This window comes from Heloderma suspectum, chromosome 7 (genome assembly GCF_057233095.1).
Source record: "Heloderma suspectum isolate Gila_16-S chromosome 7, 16-S_ref, whole genome shotgun sequence".
NCBI lineage: Eukaryota > Metazoa > Chordata > Lepidosauria > Squamata > Helodermatidae > Heloderma > Heloderma suspectum.
In genome coordinates, this window is record NC_139464.1 from 126227279 (window position 1) to 126245554 (window position 18276).

General features: G+C 48.4%; 1 protein-coding gene across 3 annotated transcripts; it reads right to left on the reverse strand.

Annotated features, from left to right (window-relative positions):
* Positions 1 to 1950: 1950 nt before the first annotated feature.
* On the reverse strand, positions 1951 to 17651 carry LOC146340310 (potassium voltage-gated channel subfamily A member 5-like). 3 transcript variants are annotated; one of them, XM_084811398.1, is made up of 7 exons: positions 14940 to 17651; positions 14542 to 14660; positions 12815 to 12865; positions 10754 to 10863; positions 4136 to 4539; positions 2804 to 3074; positions 1951 to 2680 (listed from the first exon to the last, which is right to left on the reverse strand). In XM_084811398.1, the coding sequence occupies exon 1, from the start codon at positions 17578 to 17580 to the stop codon at positions 15880 to 15882; it is 1701 nt and encodes a 566-aa protein (XP_084667524.1). In that variant the 5' UTR covers positions 17581 to 17651; the 3' UTR covers positions 1951 to 2680; positions 2804 to 3074; positions 4136 to 4539; positions 10754 to 10863; positions 12815 to 12865; positions 14542 to 14660; positions 14940 to 15879. The 3 variants fall into 3 exon arrangements, with proteins under 3 accessions (XP_084667524.1, XP_084667523.1, XP_084667522.1); XM_084811397.1 differs by lacking the exons at positions 1951 to 2680; positions 2804 to 3074; positions 4136 to 4539 and having other exon boundaries at positions 9629 to 10863; XM_084811396.1 differs by lacking the exons at positions 1951 to 2680; positions 2804 to 3074; positions 4136 to 4539; positions 12815 to 12865 and having other exon boundaries at positions 9629 to 10863; positions 14542 to 17651.
* Between the last annotated feature and the right edge of the window lie 625 nt (positions 17652 to 18276).

The following is an 18276-nucleotide window of genomic DNA, read 5'->3' on the forward strand; positions in this document are numbered from 1 at the left end:
AATTTCACCAACAGAAATAAGGTCTGTACATTGCCACTGACAGGAACATCAGGGGGAGAGTTCTACTTGTACTCCTCATTGGCAGTGGAGCTAGGCATTATGGTAGAGGAAACCAGTGCAGAAAGACACAGGGCAAGATCTGGGTACAGTGTACATGAGGCCAGGCAAGAACTGGAGGCTTACATCTGCGACAGGATCCCTATGATCCACAGCAGACCAGAGAGCGATTCTCTCCTTTATTGGGATACAAAGCATGGAGTTTGGCTGGATCTGACCAAAGTCACCATTTGGTCTCTGTCTTGCCCACCCTCCAAAAAGACTTTTTTCCCACCACTGGAAACATTGCCACCAACCTTAGAAAGAGACTAACAGAAGCGCATGTCTCTGCCCTCACCTTTATACAATCTAACAGGAAATGGAGCCCTAAGGAACACCCCACACACACACACCCTGCAACCACTGTTGGAAGCCCAGAGGAATCTGGGGCCTGGGGCACTGGACGATTTTTGCGGGTGGGGCTGTCACACACAAACATTACAATCATTTTGAAAATATATGTAATTGAAAGACCACAACTCCAACAAAATATATAGGGCTTCTTCGCACAGAGCTTTTATGCTGCTATTGAGATTGCTCACTGATGGAGGTTTATGGGCCCTGTCGCTGACATCGTGAACCTCCAGGGTGTCTCCCGCACTAAATGTTTATTCCATTTTTAGATAGATCGGAGATAATGAGGTATCAAATTACCCCACTTGTGTTCCTCTTGAGTTCCCTCCGTGAAAAAGGAAAAGCTGCAAGAAGAGGAGCGAGATCAATGAAACTTATGGAAGACTCAGTTAATGGGAAGACGGAGGGGGAAAGGGGAGGGGGGAAAGGAAGCACGTGTAAAGGGAGTCTATCGTGATCCTGCATTTAAAGTGGAAGCAGAAAGACCCATTTTAAATGCGGGATTTTAGGCTGGTGTAGAGATGCTCCTAGAAGAAATTAAGTTGCCCAGTCATCTGGTCAGGAAAACTAAAACCCCCAAAGTCTCAGCTTCTCTAACATCTATAGTATACATATAAATACCTACATAATTAAAAAGTAAATATCAAAATATTTGTACAGAACAACTAATGATTATTATGTTTAACCTTTCTTAAACAGATAATTAAAATTATTTCAGACCTAATGGTAAAGTATGGTTTGAAATCAGCGCCCCCTCTGTTACTGAGCTGAGTATTTTCATGTTTAAATATAAGTTGTTCATCTCTTACAAACTGACAATTTTTAAAGAAAAATTTTGTGAAAAAATTGTTTAAAAATTAAATGGCCAATGTGCCTCGAGCTTGCGGTGGAGAAGAGGCCCCTATCGGTCTGGAGCTGCCCAGGCTTTCAGTCCACCATGGGTATTTTTTCAGAATCAGTGCTAGATCAGAGTCAGATGTGGTGCTTGGACCCTGCTGCACAGGGGCCCAGGGCAAAATGCCCCATTCCCCGCCTCCCACCCCACCCCACACAGGCCTGGTCAGAGGAATTCACCCATGTCAGTCAAGTGACAAGGAGGACCATTCTGATCATGATGTGGCAATTATGGTTACTCAAAATTCTGAAGAGCAGTGACTTGCATGTATAGGCCCATGTTCTGTATACCGAATGATGTGTGTGTGTGTGTGTGTGTGTGTGGCCTCTTCACGCACATTTGCAGTTGGCAATTCAGCCATCTGCTGAATACAGTATTTTCTGTGTCTGGCTAGCAGGCTCTTGTCCTGTGCCAACAGTTCTTTGCTGGTCTAGGCTCCAACGCCACCCATCTAGTAATGTTTACCACTACTTTACAGAACTCACACCAATATGCAGGGTCCGGTTGTGCTGCCCCCACCCATCACATCTGTCATGTAGTTGTTGCTGTTGTTGTTTGTGGAAGAGTAAACACAGAAATGATTAGGGAAAGATGACTTGTTTACTGAGTTTTAATTTAACATGTGTTTATTGAAGTCAACATCAGTTTAAAACAGAATCAGTATTATTAGCACATCCAGTTCAGAAATGCATAGATTAAAAATGTAAAAAGTGTGAAAATTATAACTGTAATTTTGTTATACATACATCCATACATGAGCTATATATGTATATCCACAGATTTTTACATGTTAAACGTTTCAGTATAAAAAAGCAGCACCTTCATCCATGAATTAAGATTATGCTACAGCCAGTACCACGTATAAGCTGATAAATCTTATTGGAGTCCGGAACATAATCTTATTTTGTGAATGAAGCTGCTGATTTACACTGAACCATTTCAGATTAGAGAGAGAGAGAATTTTACATTGTTAATTTTTACATTTTTAAAAATACATTTATAAACTTGACATGCTACGGCTGGTGGTCACTGGTTTTGTTCTGGAGTGCTGTATCATGCGCACATCGCATTGCCACACATCAGTTGATGCGAACATTAGTTTAACAAATAAAGAATACAAAAATATTTTCTCGCAAATAAAGTGTCTTTCCTTTTTTTCATGGCTGAAACCTGCATTACTGAACTTTACAGATGACAGGCAGCACACAACCAAATCAACCAACATGAAATAAAACCCAGAAATGTAGGCAATCCCTTGCCTGCTACAGGCCTCATGCTTCATTTGTGGAGATCATCTCTCCTCAGTGGCTTGCACCCTTCTTTGGAGATCGTTACCTGTGTAGATAGAAGATCAGAATGTGAACCACATATCTAACAACGGTTCTCCGCATCTTGCGGAGAGTGTGGCAGCTGACATCGCCTGCGCAGCTTCACGGTACACTGACAGGTCCCACTTACCCTCTGGACATCCACCAGCAGGCGTCTCAGGAGAACAATAGGAGGCCCCATAACTGCATTGGGAGGGCGGCCTGCTTCTCCTGCCACTGCCCTGGAGTCTCCTGCTGTCAGGCTGCTCCTGCCGCCCTGGCTCCTCCGCCTGCTCCTCCTGTACACCTCACCGGGTGGTTGTCGTCCTCCTCATCAGGATGCTCACTGGATTCCTCCTCCTCTCTCCTTTCTGTCTCTGCCTCCCTCGCATGCTCCTCAGCCATCAATGCATGACACACCGCTGTAGAATTATAAAGAAATTATTTGAGCTAGGCACGTGGGGACAAAGCCATAGTCATTGATCAGGCCAGCAGCACCATTCGCTCCCATGTCAACCACCACATTAGAATCACAGAATCACAGAACAGGAGGGTTGGAAGGGGCCCATAAGACCATCGAGTCCAAGCCCCAGCTCAGTGCAGGAATCCAAGCCCGAGCATCCCTGACAGATGGCTGTCCAGTTCCACAATGCAACTTTAGGCATACAGTAATTGCTGTGATGTCTGTAACGCCTTCTCTCTGCGTCTGTAAGCTTGCTATTGTTACAACCACCTATTGCATGATTACGCTGTCTGTGTGACAGCCAGGTAGCATATTAGTCTATTGAGGTAATAATTAGGGAGATATCACTAGTGACTACAAAGTATTGCCATTTTTTGGTAGGATGGTGGGACCTGTAGGACTTTTCCCTGTCCAAACATGCTTAGGATTACGCCTTTACTCGCTCCACAGATGCTACTGCCTTGCTGTGCATTTGCAATGCTGCTGCTGCTCTCTGCATGCTTTAACGTGTATTAATTGATCTCTGAATTTGACCCGAATGCCATTTTGGGTAGGAAGGCGGAGTACAGAAATGCAGAAATCAATAAATGGATATTAAGAGAGGTGGCAGCAGCAGCAGCCCTGAGTTGCAAATGCAGAGTGCAATACCATTTGTGGAGCAAGTTAAGGTGCAATCCTGTGCCTGTGAGACAGAGAAAAGTCCTACAATTCCCTTCAGCCAACCATGCTGGCTGGAAGGATGCTGGGAGTTGTAGGACTTTTCCCTGTCTAAATATGCATAGGATTGTGCCCTACATGCCCAAAATTGTTTCCTTATCCTGACCTGCCCTGACCTTGCCTGAGCCCACAAAGGCATGGCTTTTGGTAGGTGGGCTTGCCATGGCTTGGGTGAGGGATGCTTTGGGTGGGATGGGAATCAGACTTGGAAGTCCTCCAGAGGAGCGACTGGCAGACAGTGACACACTCTCCCTATGGAGAATTCCATTCATTCAATGTTGATGAATGGATGGGCTAACTTACCGGACATACTGTATGTCTGCCAAGGAAGGCAGGCTTGATCCACACAGCCCTTGCCCACCAGTAGTACGGTGGTGGGTTTGGCAAAAGTATCCTTTTTTCAGCTACATCCGCCCCTTCCTGGAGGAATGAGTCCTTCAGGCACATCCACTTTGAATGCGATTGGCCAGGAGTACAATCATGTCCCGCCTGCTGCACCCCTCTCCGGACTAGTTGCCAGCACTGCTCAGCCCTGCAGGAGCTGCTTCCGAAGAGCGCCCCCACTGCCTTGCATTTCTGATACGAATGGGCAAAGCCTTGGTTTCCCCTTTCCCCCACCTCAGACGGGGCTGCTTCTGCACACATCATTTAAGGGAGCAGATCTTAAACTGGATGCAAAAGAGGGGCACCAAGAGGGAAGGAAGAGGCTGGAGGAAAAAAAGAAGACGAGAAGACAATGACGTTTTTGTGAGTTTCGCTAATACAGCAAAATGAAGCCTACAAGCATACAGCAACTGTTTGTCAGGAAGTTTCCTATAGATTATATTCAGACGTAGGCTCTTTTTTCTATGTACGCGATCCGAAGTCCTTTGTATCGTGGGGTTTTCGTGACGCTCATAAATTAGAAGACCAATGAAGGAAAGCCCCCAAACTTAAGAAATAATAAGAATTTAGTGAAATTGCATTGTTTGCAGTCTCTGTCAGAGAAAATGCAACCGTGACATGCACAAAAAGTGGCTCCAAGAAAAATATGAAAAATATTACCAAAAATCCATGAATTGTTACATAAATTCCAACCTTCCATAACTTGGCATGGAATTTGTGTTCTTCAGTGTGAATTTATTTACATAATACTGATGGCAGGAAAAATAATCTGTTTTCGTGGGTTTTTGAACAACGGAGTGGGAAACTACATGCAAACCATGGAACTCACGCAGAATGGATTAAATATAATCCGAACATCCCTAGTCAGGATTTCTGTTTGAGCCTTGAGTTTATTATATTTTCTTCTGATCTCATCTCCCTTTTGAATGTTTGCTGAAAGCTGCCTTCTACATACTTCTCTGTTAGCCCACTTGACTGTGGGTAGTATGGATTGTGAGTTTGTGCTTAAAATTATCTTCTTTGGCAAAAGCTGCAAATTCAGCTGATGTAAATTGTGGGCCATTGTCATATATAATTTCTTCAAATATTTCATGTCCTGCTAGAATTGATCTGATAACATTGACTACTATGCTTGCCCTGGTATCTGGTAATTGTACAATCTCTGGATAGCAGCTATAATAGTTCACAATAAGTAAATAGTACTTTTGGTCCCACGTGAACAGATACGTTCCCAGTTTGCTGCCATGGCATGTTAGGTGTGTCTCTAAGGGAGCAATCCTATGTGATCAGCAGCCTATGAACTCAGAGGCTGCTGAGTATCCAATGCAGGGCAGCCAGAACACGAAGGCAATCCTTGGCTCCCTGCTCCAGCCACCCTGCATTTTTGTTAGATGTAACTGTGCATTTGGTTTCTTTTTCCTAGGTGCAGAACTTGGCATTTATCCCTATGAAATGTCATTCTGTTGTTTTCTGCCCAGTGCTCCAGCCTATCAAGATCAACCCCAATTTGTAAGCAACTCCGATGTGTGACATCGCACAACATCATCTCTGAACACAGGGCACGTCTGGTAAGCCATCAGCCCTCGTTTCCTATTTCCAGTAGGGATGGACGAAAGTCCCTTACCTGGTCCCGCAGCTTTTTTCGGGGGGGAGGCGCTCCGTTTCTCCCCCCGAAATTCTTGGCGAGTGGGGAGGTGCCCCGTCCCTCCCTGCTGAAATTCTGGCTGGGGGGGAGGCACCCCATCCCTCCCCGCCGAAATTCTGGCCGGGGGGGGGGAGCGCCCCGCCTCTCCAGCCATGAAAGAAAAAAGTAAAGTAAAAATAAAACAAACACGTGATAGGCTACGTAAATCCTTACGTAGCCTATCACGGCTGACTTGGGGGGGGGGAAATGCGTACGCAAATGGCGACGCCCATGGGCGCCGCCATTTGCGTACGCACTTTTTTTCTTCTTCAAAGTCAGCCGTGATAGGCTACATAAAGATTTACGTAGCCTATCACGGTGTTTTTTGAAAATCTAGCCGTGATAGGCTACGTAAATCTTTACGTAGCCTATCACGTTTGTTGGTTTGTTTGTTTTTTTCACTTGGAAATGGCGGCGGAAGCAGCTGGTCGGAAGACCGGCCGCCGCCGCCGCAACGCCGCTGGGAGCCGCCGCGGCGAGGGACATTTGCCGAAGGTAAGTCCCATCCCGGGGGGGATGGACCGTTTCTCCACCAATTTCGGGGAGCTGAATGCGTTGGCATTTGGCCCCCCGGAGATTCGTGGAGAAATTCTCCAACATCCCTAATTTCCAGGCTTTTTGGAGTTTGAACCAACATGAGAGCCTTAACTCTGGTCTTTTAAACTAGCAGCATTTTTTTATCATTTAATTTCCTTGGGTTTTGAAAAGCAAGTATCTCCCCAACAAATTTGAAATTATAATTCATTGAAAGTCAGAGCACACGACAGCTTCCTAATCTTTGCACCCAGACTACCTTGCAGTTTTTCAGATAACCCTTATTTCCCAAAGGCACTCAAAGCAGCCTTGGGTTTGCATACTTCTCCCTCCACCTCTTGTGTCTTCAAGCAGGATATTGGCATGTTTCAGTCATAATCAGACTATAGTTCCCCACACACATTCGTTTAAATCTCAGCTTAGCAGAATAGGTGCCAGTACCTGATTTGGATCATGACCCTCATGTGAGAGGAAGGGAGGCTTTTAAGATCTGAATCAAGTCCCCTGCACCTACTCTAGGGTAAAATGAATTATAGACATGGCTGCTAGACACAGATTTAAAGCAATGTGTGTTTTGGCCCTCGGCCACATTTCCTGAAACGGCTGCTGGTAGAGGGAGAGGGTGATTTCAGACAGGAGTTTAGGCTATTTCTAACTCAGGCCTTTTTCATGTGAGAAATGTGGGGCTTGTTTTTGTTTGGCTCACCCCCTCCAACCACTAGGTACTGATACCCAAATGGCTTCAACTGGCATTAATTATCTATAACAGCATCTAAAATAATCTCCTTCTTTGTTATTATAAAGGCTGCCTAATTTCTCTATGTGATCTAGTGGCAAAAGGAACCCGTATGCTTCAACCAGGATGGAAAACACTCCTGAAAACAGCTGGACTTTATATTCCCCAAAATGGGGTTTGCAACGTCTTCTGCCCCCCCCCCCAGTGTAACCAGGAGCCATGGAACCTTCCTGAAACCATCATATGACCTGCTGATCTGCAGGGCTCCGCCCATAGTACACTTGGGCCTATGCAGTCTGGATCTGCAGACAATGCGACTGCACCATGTGTCCTCCCCCACTCCTGCTCCCCCCACCTTTTGTACCATCTTGCCTGAAGAAAAGATCTGGAGGTATCAAAAACTTGCACAGTTTGGGGGGGTGATCTTCTCCCAGCAGCATTAAGGCTTGAAAATCAACGATGTGCCTCATCTATGGGGAAATCCATCAGTTGTCCGTAGTTGGAGAAGGCAACGAATATGTCTCTCCACCCCTTTCGACTGGAAGCATCCTCCACAGAGTCTCCGAGACAGCTCATTTGTTTTGCCTGTCCCTGCTCGTTTCGTGGCCACACCTGCAACTACTCGTCTTCTTTATAGCCTTGGCTGGCCTCAGAGGACACCGTATAGGATGCCATTGTATTGTGTGTGAGAGAGGAAACTGGGACTCTTGCAGGGATCGCCATTGGGCATTGCTGTGGAAAACGGGGGTGGGATTTTAAGCCTGTGTCTCTCCCCACAATATCTGTCAGCTGATTTTAGGAGAGGCCGTTTGTAGTATATGGACATAGGTCTCTCCTATTTACGTCAGTCCTAGGTTAGCATTAAGGAAGCCGCTTCCCTCAAAATGAGTGATGAGCATTGTTGGGGGCAGGTGAAGTTAGAATTCCAAAGTTGCCGTAGTTCTCACAACGATGCCCAACGCCGATTCCTCTTCCCAGGATCTCCACCCAGCACCACACACGCCAAGGACCCCCTGGCAGCCATCATTGTCCACACAAGAACACTTTTCCCCACCAGTACCTAGTGGTGAACCAATCCCAAATTAAGCACTGCTACCCCACATCATCTGGTATTTTTACATGTACTACCTCTGAACGTGGAGGTTCCATTTAGCCGCCATGGCTAGGCAATCCAGATCTACATCAGACATTTACATTATAACAGTCTTCAGGAGAGAGAATTGGATCACTGTGGTGCATGACGAGCTGCTCGCTTCTTCAGCTCAGCTGTCTGTGCTCCCTTTGTACCTCACACCTAGATCTGTGACTGCATTCTCAGACTATCCATGAAGTTATAAAATGGATCGGGACAAAGTCATACGAGTGCCCTGTGGCAAAGCAACTTCAGGCATCACTCCTCCTCAGGAAACATGCATAGGGGATTGCACTATTAGTCTGGCTGAAAAAGGCATTTAATAGAAAAATAAAGATGCAAAATGTATAGGCGTGGGTAGAAACCTTTGTGGAGTCTGGGAAGTAAGACACTGCTAGCCCAAGATACTGCTATTTCTCCCTGGCTCTCCTGGAGGAAAGGGGCGATAAGCTTTCTAAGGGCGCAATCCTACTGAGACAGACGGTTGCATGGGGGGGGGCAAGAGCTCACCAGAACAGCTGGACAGAGGCAGCCCAGGGGCTGTTGCCCAGGCACGGCATAAGCCTGACCCAGAAACTCTTACCAGCCTCCCGGGGGCCAGGGCGGGAAGACGCGCCGTCCCGGCACCCTTTGGTCAGCAGCCCTGCCTGCTCGTCGTGAAGGCTGAGTGCAAATCCAAAGGTTCCCAGCGCCAGCACAAGGGGCTCCTTACCAACGGCAGCAACGTGTACATGTCCCGAAATACTTCGAGACCAGCATTTCCATGCCCTGCCATTGTGTTTTAAATAAGCGGTGGCTCAGGGGCTGGATTCACCTCTCACAGCAATTTTATCTATACCCCGGCAGCCCTACCAAATGGAGGCCAAGTGTGGTTAAAAAATTGACTACACTTTTACATGTAAGGAAAAAGATGTTCTCACATTATAAATAACAGAGATATCCCATGCTTTTGAACATGTGTATTTGTATGCAATGCCATGCCCAGGCACACATGTTCTCCATAAGTGGAAAACACTTACTGCGGGATGGTACCACCAACTTTCTCTTGGAGGCTTGTCACCTGTGGAGATCAGTTTGTGTAGTAATACATCCTTCTGTCCCAAGACCACTGTCTGGAAGCTAGAGTGGCCCCCAAGAATACACAGGCTGGCCAAGTGACGACAATAAGGGCGTACAGAGACACATCTTGTGGGGGGCGGCATCCACAGCATGGGAACTCTCTTCCTCCCAACATTTGCTGGAGTCCAAGCCACATCTTCTGTACGGCCCTTTTGTGTGGGAAACTGTTTAGAAGCATATGCTAGAGCTGTTGTGGAACCCTTTTTTAAATTTCAAAAATATTTTATTTTTACAATGTTCTCAGTACTTGGATTTTTATACTCTCTGACGCTGGATAGGGTGGATTGTACATGTCTTATATAAATACCTAGATAAATTACAAAATTGCAGACTACTAGGTTAGGTAGCAGAAAAGACACGCTTTCTAAATTACAACTTCTTTGTCCCAACACAGTTTGAATTTAGTAGGCATGACTTCTAAGAGAATAATTGGATATCAAATACAAATAGCCAACATTTAGGCACACTTCTGCCTTCTTTAAAAACACAGCTTGGGAAAGGGTATAAGTTACCATTGAAAGTAAACATTCAAATCCATCCTGCCAGGAATAGTTGGCTAATGTATTCACTTAAATAACATAGTTTGCTCTGCAACATACACATCTTTATTTTAAATTGATTCAAAATAACTGGATAATTAAGAAGGCAGGTGATTTACTGGCGAACTCGTATACGGCACAATACTGTCTAGAACAGCCATTCCCAACCTAGCACCCTCCAGATGTTCTGGCCTATAACTCCCAGCATCTGAGACTATTGGTCATGCTGGCTGGGGCTGAGTTGTAGTCCAAAACATCTGGATGGCAGCATGTTGTGGAAGATGGGTCTAGAATGCCTCTGAATTATAGCCATTGTTGGTTTTGTCTTTTTATTTAAATCTCTTACTGTCCCGGACCTTTTAGATGTGGTTAGCTTATATCATCTACATGTGGGTCTGTAAGATGCTGCTTCCATTCCACCTGAGAACACTTGCTCCTTTAATCCCAGTCTAAATGTTCAGACCTCTTCTGAAGCAAGGATGATAGTTAAGAAACTGCCTTATTCTGAGTCAGACCTTTGGTCCGTCTAGCCCAGTACTGTTGACACTGACTGGCAGCAGCTCTCCAGGGGTTCAGGCAGGAATGTTCGCAGCCCTATCTGGAGACACCAGGGATCGAACCTGCGACCTTCTGCATGCCAAGCCAGTGCTCCATCACTGAGCTAAGACCCTGGCCATACTCAACAAACAGTGTTTCTACTTGACATGGAAAGTAAACGTTGTTACATGCTGTTACAAATATTTAGAATTATAGATATTTCTAAGTTGAGGTTGCTGTGCCAGCTGCATCCTACCTAGAGAAGGCAAATCTGGCCATGGTCAGACATGCCTTAGTTAGTTGAAGATGAATTTGTGGAGCATGCTCTGCTTGGGGTTGCCTTTGAAGTGTGACTTGCAACTTCATCTAATGCAAAAAAGAAAGAAAAGAAACCAAATGCACAGTTACAAGATGGGGGATACTTGGCTCAACAATCCTACAAGCAAAAAGGATCTTGGAATTGTTGCAGATCACAAGCTGAATATGAGCCAACAATGTGATTGTGAACTGCCCAGAGAGAGCTTCGGCTATTGGGCGGTGTGTGTGTGTGTGTGTGTATATATATGGCTGCAAAAAAGGCAAATGCTATTTTGGATTGCATTAATAGAAGTATAGCTTCCAAATCCCGGGAAGTACTAGTTCCCCTCTACTCCATACTGGTTAGGCCTCATCTAGAGTACTGTGTACAGTTCTGGGAGCCACACTTTAAGAAGGATGCAGACGAACTGGAGAGGGTTCAGAGGAGGGCAGTGAAGATGATCAGGGGACTGGAAACAAAGCCCTATGAGGAGAGACTGAAAGAACTGGGCATGTTTAGCCTTGAGAAGAGAAGACTGAGGGGAGATATGATAGCACTCTTCAAGTACTTGAAAGGTTGTCACAGAGAGGAAGGCAGGATCTCTTCTCGATCATCCCACAGTACAGGACATGGACTCATGGGCTCAAGTGACAGAAAGCCAGATTCCGGCTGAACATCAGGAAAAACCTCCTGACTGTTGGAGCAATACCACAATGGAACCAATTACCTGGGGAGGTGGTGGGCTCTCCCACACTGGAGGCATTCAAGGCGAGGCTGGACAGCCATCTGTCAGGGATGCTCTGACTTGGATTCCTGCATTGAGCAGGGGGTTGGGCTCAATGGTCTTACAGGCCCCTTGCAACCCTACTATTCTATGATTCTATATGGCTTTTGACCAGAGCAAGTTACTGTTAATATCCCTTATTATACCATCTGCACTGCCTGCCAGTCTCTTTCTAGGCCCAATTCAAAGTGCTGATTCTAACTTTTAAAGTCCTAAATGGCTTAGGAACAGTGTACTTGAAGCACCAACTTCTAACATATTTATTGCTCATTTTTATTTATTACATCTCCATACCGCCCAATAGCCGCTCTCTCATATGAACCTGCCTGCTCCCTGAAGTCAGTGGAATTGACCCTCCCACCAAAATCTGAAGTTTGACTGGCAGAAGCATGGGACACTGCTTTCTCTGTCACTGTGGCCTGGTTTTGGAATGCTCTGGCCCAGGAAAAAAAATCTATTTGGCCCCTTCCTTGACGCTAATCCAATGCAAGCTGAAGATGTTTTTGTTCTGGAAGGGCTTTGACTCCTTAAGGATGCTTGACTATATATGTTGTGAGCCCTATCTTTTGTTCTCTTACCTGTTTGTCATCACCCACTGCTTTGTTTACCTTCGTATTTTCAGCCTTTATTGTAGATTTGATTATTTGGGCAAATTTTTTTGACTGGTGAGTTGTGAAACACCTTGAGTACCTCACCTTGGGCAGAAGGGCAGGATATTAATCTTTTTAATAAATAATTTGAGAAAATAGTAAATACAGCATACCCTCTGCTATATTATATTCATAATGCCTGGCCTCAGATACTTCCTACAAGTAGTTCAGTCTTTTGCATAGTAAGGTATCTGATAGAACAGGCACTGATTCAGATTTAAGAGATTATAAATAATCTTTATGTTCATACTGTATCTAATTTCATTTTAAACTAGTTCTTTAAAGAGACTTTTCATATAACTATCCTTTAAAAAATTAAAAAATCAATTTTAGCCTATGATTTAAAAATAATAATTTCTTTTAATCCACCATGAATTTGGGCATACTTCAGAAAGCCCAAGCCTAAATGCAATTACATGGAACAAAGTCAAAGAAGGTTTTATTTGAAAACACTGAGTCATGGTCTCGGTTAAAAAGGAGGGATGGGGGGATGCTAAATTCCAATTTTATATTTCAGCTGCTCCTGACTACCAACTTTAACTTCTCAACAGAGTCTTCTGAGACGGTAATCCTATGCCCACTTACTTGAGAGTATGCTTGACTGAACTCATTGGGACTCAGAAGTAAATATGCAGGCTGTAAGAAACCATGGATATTTGTTTAATAAAAGCTCTTCTGATGGCTACAATTCAAATCTGCATTTCTCATAACAAGTTAAATGATCTTACAAAAAACTGAAATGATGTTACCATTTCTGAATGCTTGCTGTATTTTTCTGAACTGTTATTCTGAGATAGGAGTCCCTTTGAAGAAAGGGAAGAAATATCCAGCCCTGCCCTGAAAAATTAGTTTCCACGTTTTCAATTCTGATATTGCAAAACTGTTACCCTGAACTGTGAAGCATTGTATACACATACAAACTCAAATCAAGCTCAGCCTGATATACTCCCCTCAAACCTATTCAACTCCAGTACCACATTACTAAAGAGTTGTTTTTTTCAAGTATTGAGGATTAACAAGTAAAAAACATGTACCACCAGACAGCCAGAAACCCATTATTCCAATTTTGAACTTTAATTCTATTTTGCCTTTTTACATGAGTGCATAACTCCTACTGATCAAACTACAACATCCAATCATTACAAAGAAGGAAGGGTCAAAGTTTCTATTTGTTTTGCCTTAAGCATGATGTCTTAAGCATAAAAAACTGCAGCTGGTACAGAACGCGGCGGCTCACCTGATTAAAGGCAGCCGCCGGCGAGATCACATCACTCCAGTACTGAAGGAGTTGCACTGGTTACCAGTTGTTTTCCGGGCCAAATTCAAGGTGTTGGTTTTGACCTTTAAAACCCTATATGGTTCCGGCCCAGCCTATCTTAAGGAGCGCCTCCAGCAGCACCAGACAGGCTGCTTAACAAGAGCAGCCTCAGATGGCCTTCTCTCTGTCCCATCAGCCAGGACAGCTAGACTGGTGGGGAAGAGGGAGAGGGCCTTCTCTGTGGTGGCCCCCACTCTGTGGAACTCCCTCCCTAGGGAACTCCGTCATGCCCCCTCTTTAATGAGCTTCCGTCGTGCATTAAAAATGTTGTTGTTCAGGCAGGCATTTGGGGTGGGTTAGGGTATTTTAGAAAATGTTTTTATTGTAGAATTTTATTGTTTTAAACTGTTTTTATTGTATGTTGTACATCGCCCAGCGGGGGAAAAAGCCCCTCTTCATCTTCAAATTTTGGCCTCAGTCACTGCATTTGTAATACAAGAAGTCTGTAAAAAGAATCGCAAAGCTATGCGGAAAGTGTATTTCTGACTTTATTATCAAGGCTTGGGCCAGTTAATTTGTTATTTTCTCCTAGGAGTGAGGGCTAAAGAGCCCAAAACTGAGGGCCAATGTATACATTCAGCAGAACCAAGCAACGCGTTTTCCCCCAGACTGTAGGAATGCGTGAGTGGCAGAATGGAGGTTATGCGTTTCAATTCTCTCCCACAAAAATAGAAAAGAAGCATGTCAGAGAGAAGGGTTCCTTCCTGACATGCTATTTTTCTATGTGCAGGTAGTTTTCATTCACACACGCAAATCCCACCTGCAGCTTGAAGTGGCACTCTCCAAGGAAAGCCTTAACATTTGATCCACTTCACAGAGTTCTCCCCAGGCCATATGTTACCATCAGAAGAACAGAAGATAAATCTGTGTACTTTTCAGAGCTAGGTTTTATCGACAGAACAACCGTGACATTATAGCTACCTGATTTAATGTACTTTCTTAGCAAAATCACTAATGTGAAATAAGGAGATTGTTGAATTAAACATAAACTAACCTTGGGTGCTGGTCCTCTTCTATCAGTTGTGTTACATTCATGATGCAACAGTTCACCAAAAAGAAGGGGGGAAACAAACACACAGAAACAAAGTCCAGGAGCTCGGTCCTTTGTAACACCTACAACAAAATGCTGAGTATGATCTCTGATTTGTAGTTCAGTTGATCTCACTGCAGACATCATTATTCTAGCTGTACAATGGGAGTGCTAAGCTTGATGAAGGTAGTTCTGTCACTTATTCAAAAATATCAACACAGCAAAAGTCCAACATATTGTTTTTAAATAAAACTCTAAATAAAACAAGTCCATCTGAGGATCTCCCCAGCCCCTAAACGCAAAATGCAAGTCACAAGAGCATTATTTAAATAGATTCAAATGGAATCTATGAATGATACTACCTGGAATCTGGAGTGTGAATCCAAAAGGTTGCACAGTTCTTGAACGTATTTGTTCTCATGCTTTCTTCACTCCCAATGCCTTTGATCTGTTGTGCACTTGGATCAAACCTAATCAACAGTAAGCAATGTTCTACCTTTTAAAAAATCCTTTAAAAATGCCAGATATAAAAGACTAAAAACAACAACAACTTCAAAGATTTTTGTTTCCTGGGATAAAAAGCACATCACGGGATTACCAGAAATATGATACAGTATTAAATATATTTGTTAAGAAAATGATCTGCATTTTTAATAATTTAAGGCTCACCAAGAGAACAAAAACCCAACTCTGACAACAAAATGTTTTTCTGCTAGACAGGTGAAAACACCATATTCACTTCACAGACAAGACAGCCAGTTCTGTACTTAAAAATGGGGAATGTATTTCTTAGCTAAAAGTTCCTAAAGATTTCATGGTCCTACATCACAGAAAAAGTGCTCTTTTTCAACTATAAATATAATTATACATATCGAAAATAGAAATATTTCAGCTTGAAACTATAGTACCAACAAAGAATTCATTTTACTTCCCATGGGAAAAGAGGGTTTGGACAAGAGAACTATGCTACAAATGAGCTGTTAAGAAACTACTGGGCGTTGTTGTTGTTTTCACTAAAATAAACTATCTGCAACCAACATCAGTTTGCAGTTGTTAACAGCTTAGAAAGCCTCCTAGGTAATATGAGGGGCCCAGCTTAACCGTTGCTGGTTTTATAAATAGGTGACTCAGTGTCATGGCAAAGAACCAACATTAACCCCTCCCCCCCCCCCCACTTGTATTTCCTGGAGGTTTCTTCCTGACAACTATCATATTTCAACAGAAATATTAAGCGGAGGCACGATTCCTTCTCCCCCGACAGTTCCATTGAGCGAACTCTGTTCCCGTGCTGTTGCACTTGTCCTACACGTCCGTTTCCCCGCTGGTACCCAGGCAGAGGGCCTGGGGCGGCTTCCCAAGGGCCACGCCGCGCGCAGCTTCGAGGCCGGCCTTCTCCACCGGCCTGGCGCCGCCGTTGATCCCCTCGACGTCCCCCGGGCGCGCCACGGGTCTGCCCGGCGAGCGCCCGCTGGCCGGTCGCCGCGAGTCGCCAGCCGAGCCGCCTCGCGCGCTGCTCGGCCCATCCCTGAGGGCGGCCCGCCCCTCGTGGTCCGTCTCGCGGTGGTAGAAGTGGCTGAAGTTGGACACGATGACCGGCACCGGCAGCGCGATGGTGAGCACGCCCGCGAGGGCGCACAGGGAGCCCACGACCTTCCCCGCCGCCGTGACAGGCCTCACGTCGCCGTAGCCGACCGTGGTCATCGTGACCACCGCCCACCAGAAGGCATCCGGGATGCTGGAGAAGTGCGACTCCGGGTCGCCCGCGTCGGCGAAATGCGCGGCGCTGGAGAAGAGAACGACCCCGACGAGCAGGAAGACGACGAGCAGCCCCAGCTCCCGCACGCTGGCCTTCAGCGTCTGCCCCAAGATCTGCAGCCCCGCGGAGTGCCGCGACAGCTTGAGGACCCGGAAGACCCTGACCAGGCGGACGACCCGCAGGACGGCCAAGGACATGGCCTGCTGGGGGCCGCCGCCGGCGCCGCCGGGCTGCCCCTCCCGCGGCCGGCCCGCGGCCAGCTCCGCGCCCAGCGCGAGGAAGTACGGGGCGACGGCCACGAGGTCGATGGCGTTCATGACGTTGCGGGAGAACTCGGGCTTGCTGGGGCAGGCGCAGAAGCGCGCCAGCAGCTCGAGGGAGAACCAGGCGACGCACGCGGTCTCGACGGCGAAGAAGGGGTCGGGCGGGGCGCCGGGGGGCTGCGGCGCGGGGGCGCCCCCGGGGGCGCGGGGGGGCGCGGCCTCCTCCCGGAACTCGGGCAGCGTCTCCAGGCAGAAGGTGGCGATCGAGACGAGGATGACCAGCACGGACACGGCGGCGACGCCGCGCGCGGAGCTGGAGCTCTCGGGGTGCTCGAAGACGAGCCACACCTGGCGCTGGAACTCGCGGGCGGGGAGGCGCTGCTGCTCCTCGCGGGCGAAGCCCTCCTCTTCCCGGAAGCGCCGCACGGCCTCCTCGCCCAGCTGGTAGAAGCGGATCTCGTCGGCGAAGACGTCGGCCGAGACGTTGACGGGCCGCCGCAGCCTGCCCCCGGACTGGTAGAAGTGGAGGATGCCGTCGAAGCTCGGCCGGTCGCGGTCGAAGAAGTACTCGTTGCGCAGCGGGTCGAAGTAGCGCAGGCGCCTCTCGGGGTCGCCCAGCAGCGTGTCCGGGAACCGGCCGAGCGTGCCCGCCTGCGTCTCGAAGCGCAGGCCGGAGACGTTGATGAGGAGCCGCTGCTGGCCGGCCGCCGCGCGCCCGCCCTCCTCGGCTCCAGCCGCCCCCGGCGCGCCCCAGGCCAGGCCTCCCGGCGGCGGCGCCGCGTCCCTGCGCAGGGTGCTGCTGGGCGCGCTCCAGGCGCCCGCCCCCGCCTCGTCGTGCTCGCGCTCCGCCGCCGGCGGGCAGCCCTCCCGGCCCCCGCACGCACTCAGCCGGGGCGCCGGCAGCCGGGGCAGGTCCGCCCCGGCAGCGCCGCCCGCGAGGGCCGCGGCGCCTCCGTCCTCCAGCGTCACCAGCGCGATCTCCATGGGCGGCGGCGGCGGCGGCGGCAGCACGAAGCGGCGGCGGCCAGCATGCTGCGCTCTCCTCGCGCGCGGCTGCTGCGCGCCCGGGCCGGCCCCCTCCAGGCTGCAGCGAGCGCCCCCGGCGCCGTCGCCTTCCGCCGGCGGGCGCGGGGCGCGGGGCCCGGCCGGGGAGCCCGGGTCGGAGGCGGCGCGCCGAGTCCTGACGTCACGGGCGGGCCTCGCCTCCCCTCCCCGCGGGGGCGCGGGGCTGCTCCGCTCCGCCGTGCCCAGCGCGGCCGCGGCAAATCCGTGCGCGCCGGCTCCGGCTCCGCCCCCGACGCCTTCCGGGACAGAGGGGCGCCCGCCTCACGCTGCCGGGGCGCCGTCGCTCCCGGGGGATCCTCCCGCTCGTGGCACGAGGCCGGGCCCGCGCAGCGCGCGAGGGCCCCAGCCGCGCCCAGCTTCCTCGCGGCGCGCTTCTCCGGAGGGAACCGCCGTGCCCCCGGAATAGCCGCGCACCTGTTGGGCTGTGGAATCCGAACCGCGGGGCTGGCCCGGAGCCCGGCGCTGAGGCGCGCAGCGAGGGAGGCCGCCGGAACGGCGGGCGGGGTGGGGCGCTGCCTTTCCCGGCCGAGCGCCGTGGTGGGGGCGGGGGGCTGCGGCGGCGTCCTGGGGCGATACTGGGGGGGGGGGCGCTGTTCGCTTGGGATGTCGCGGGTA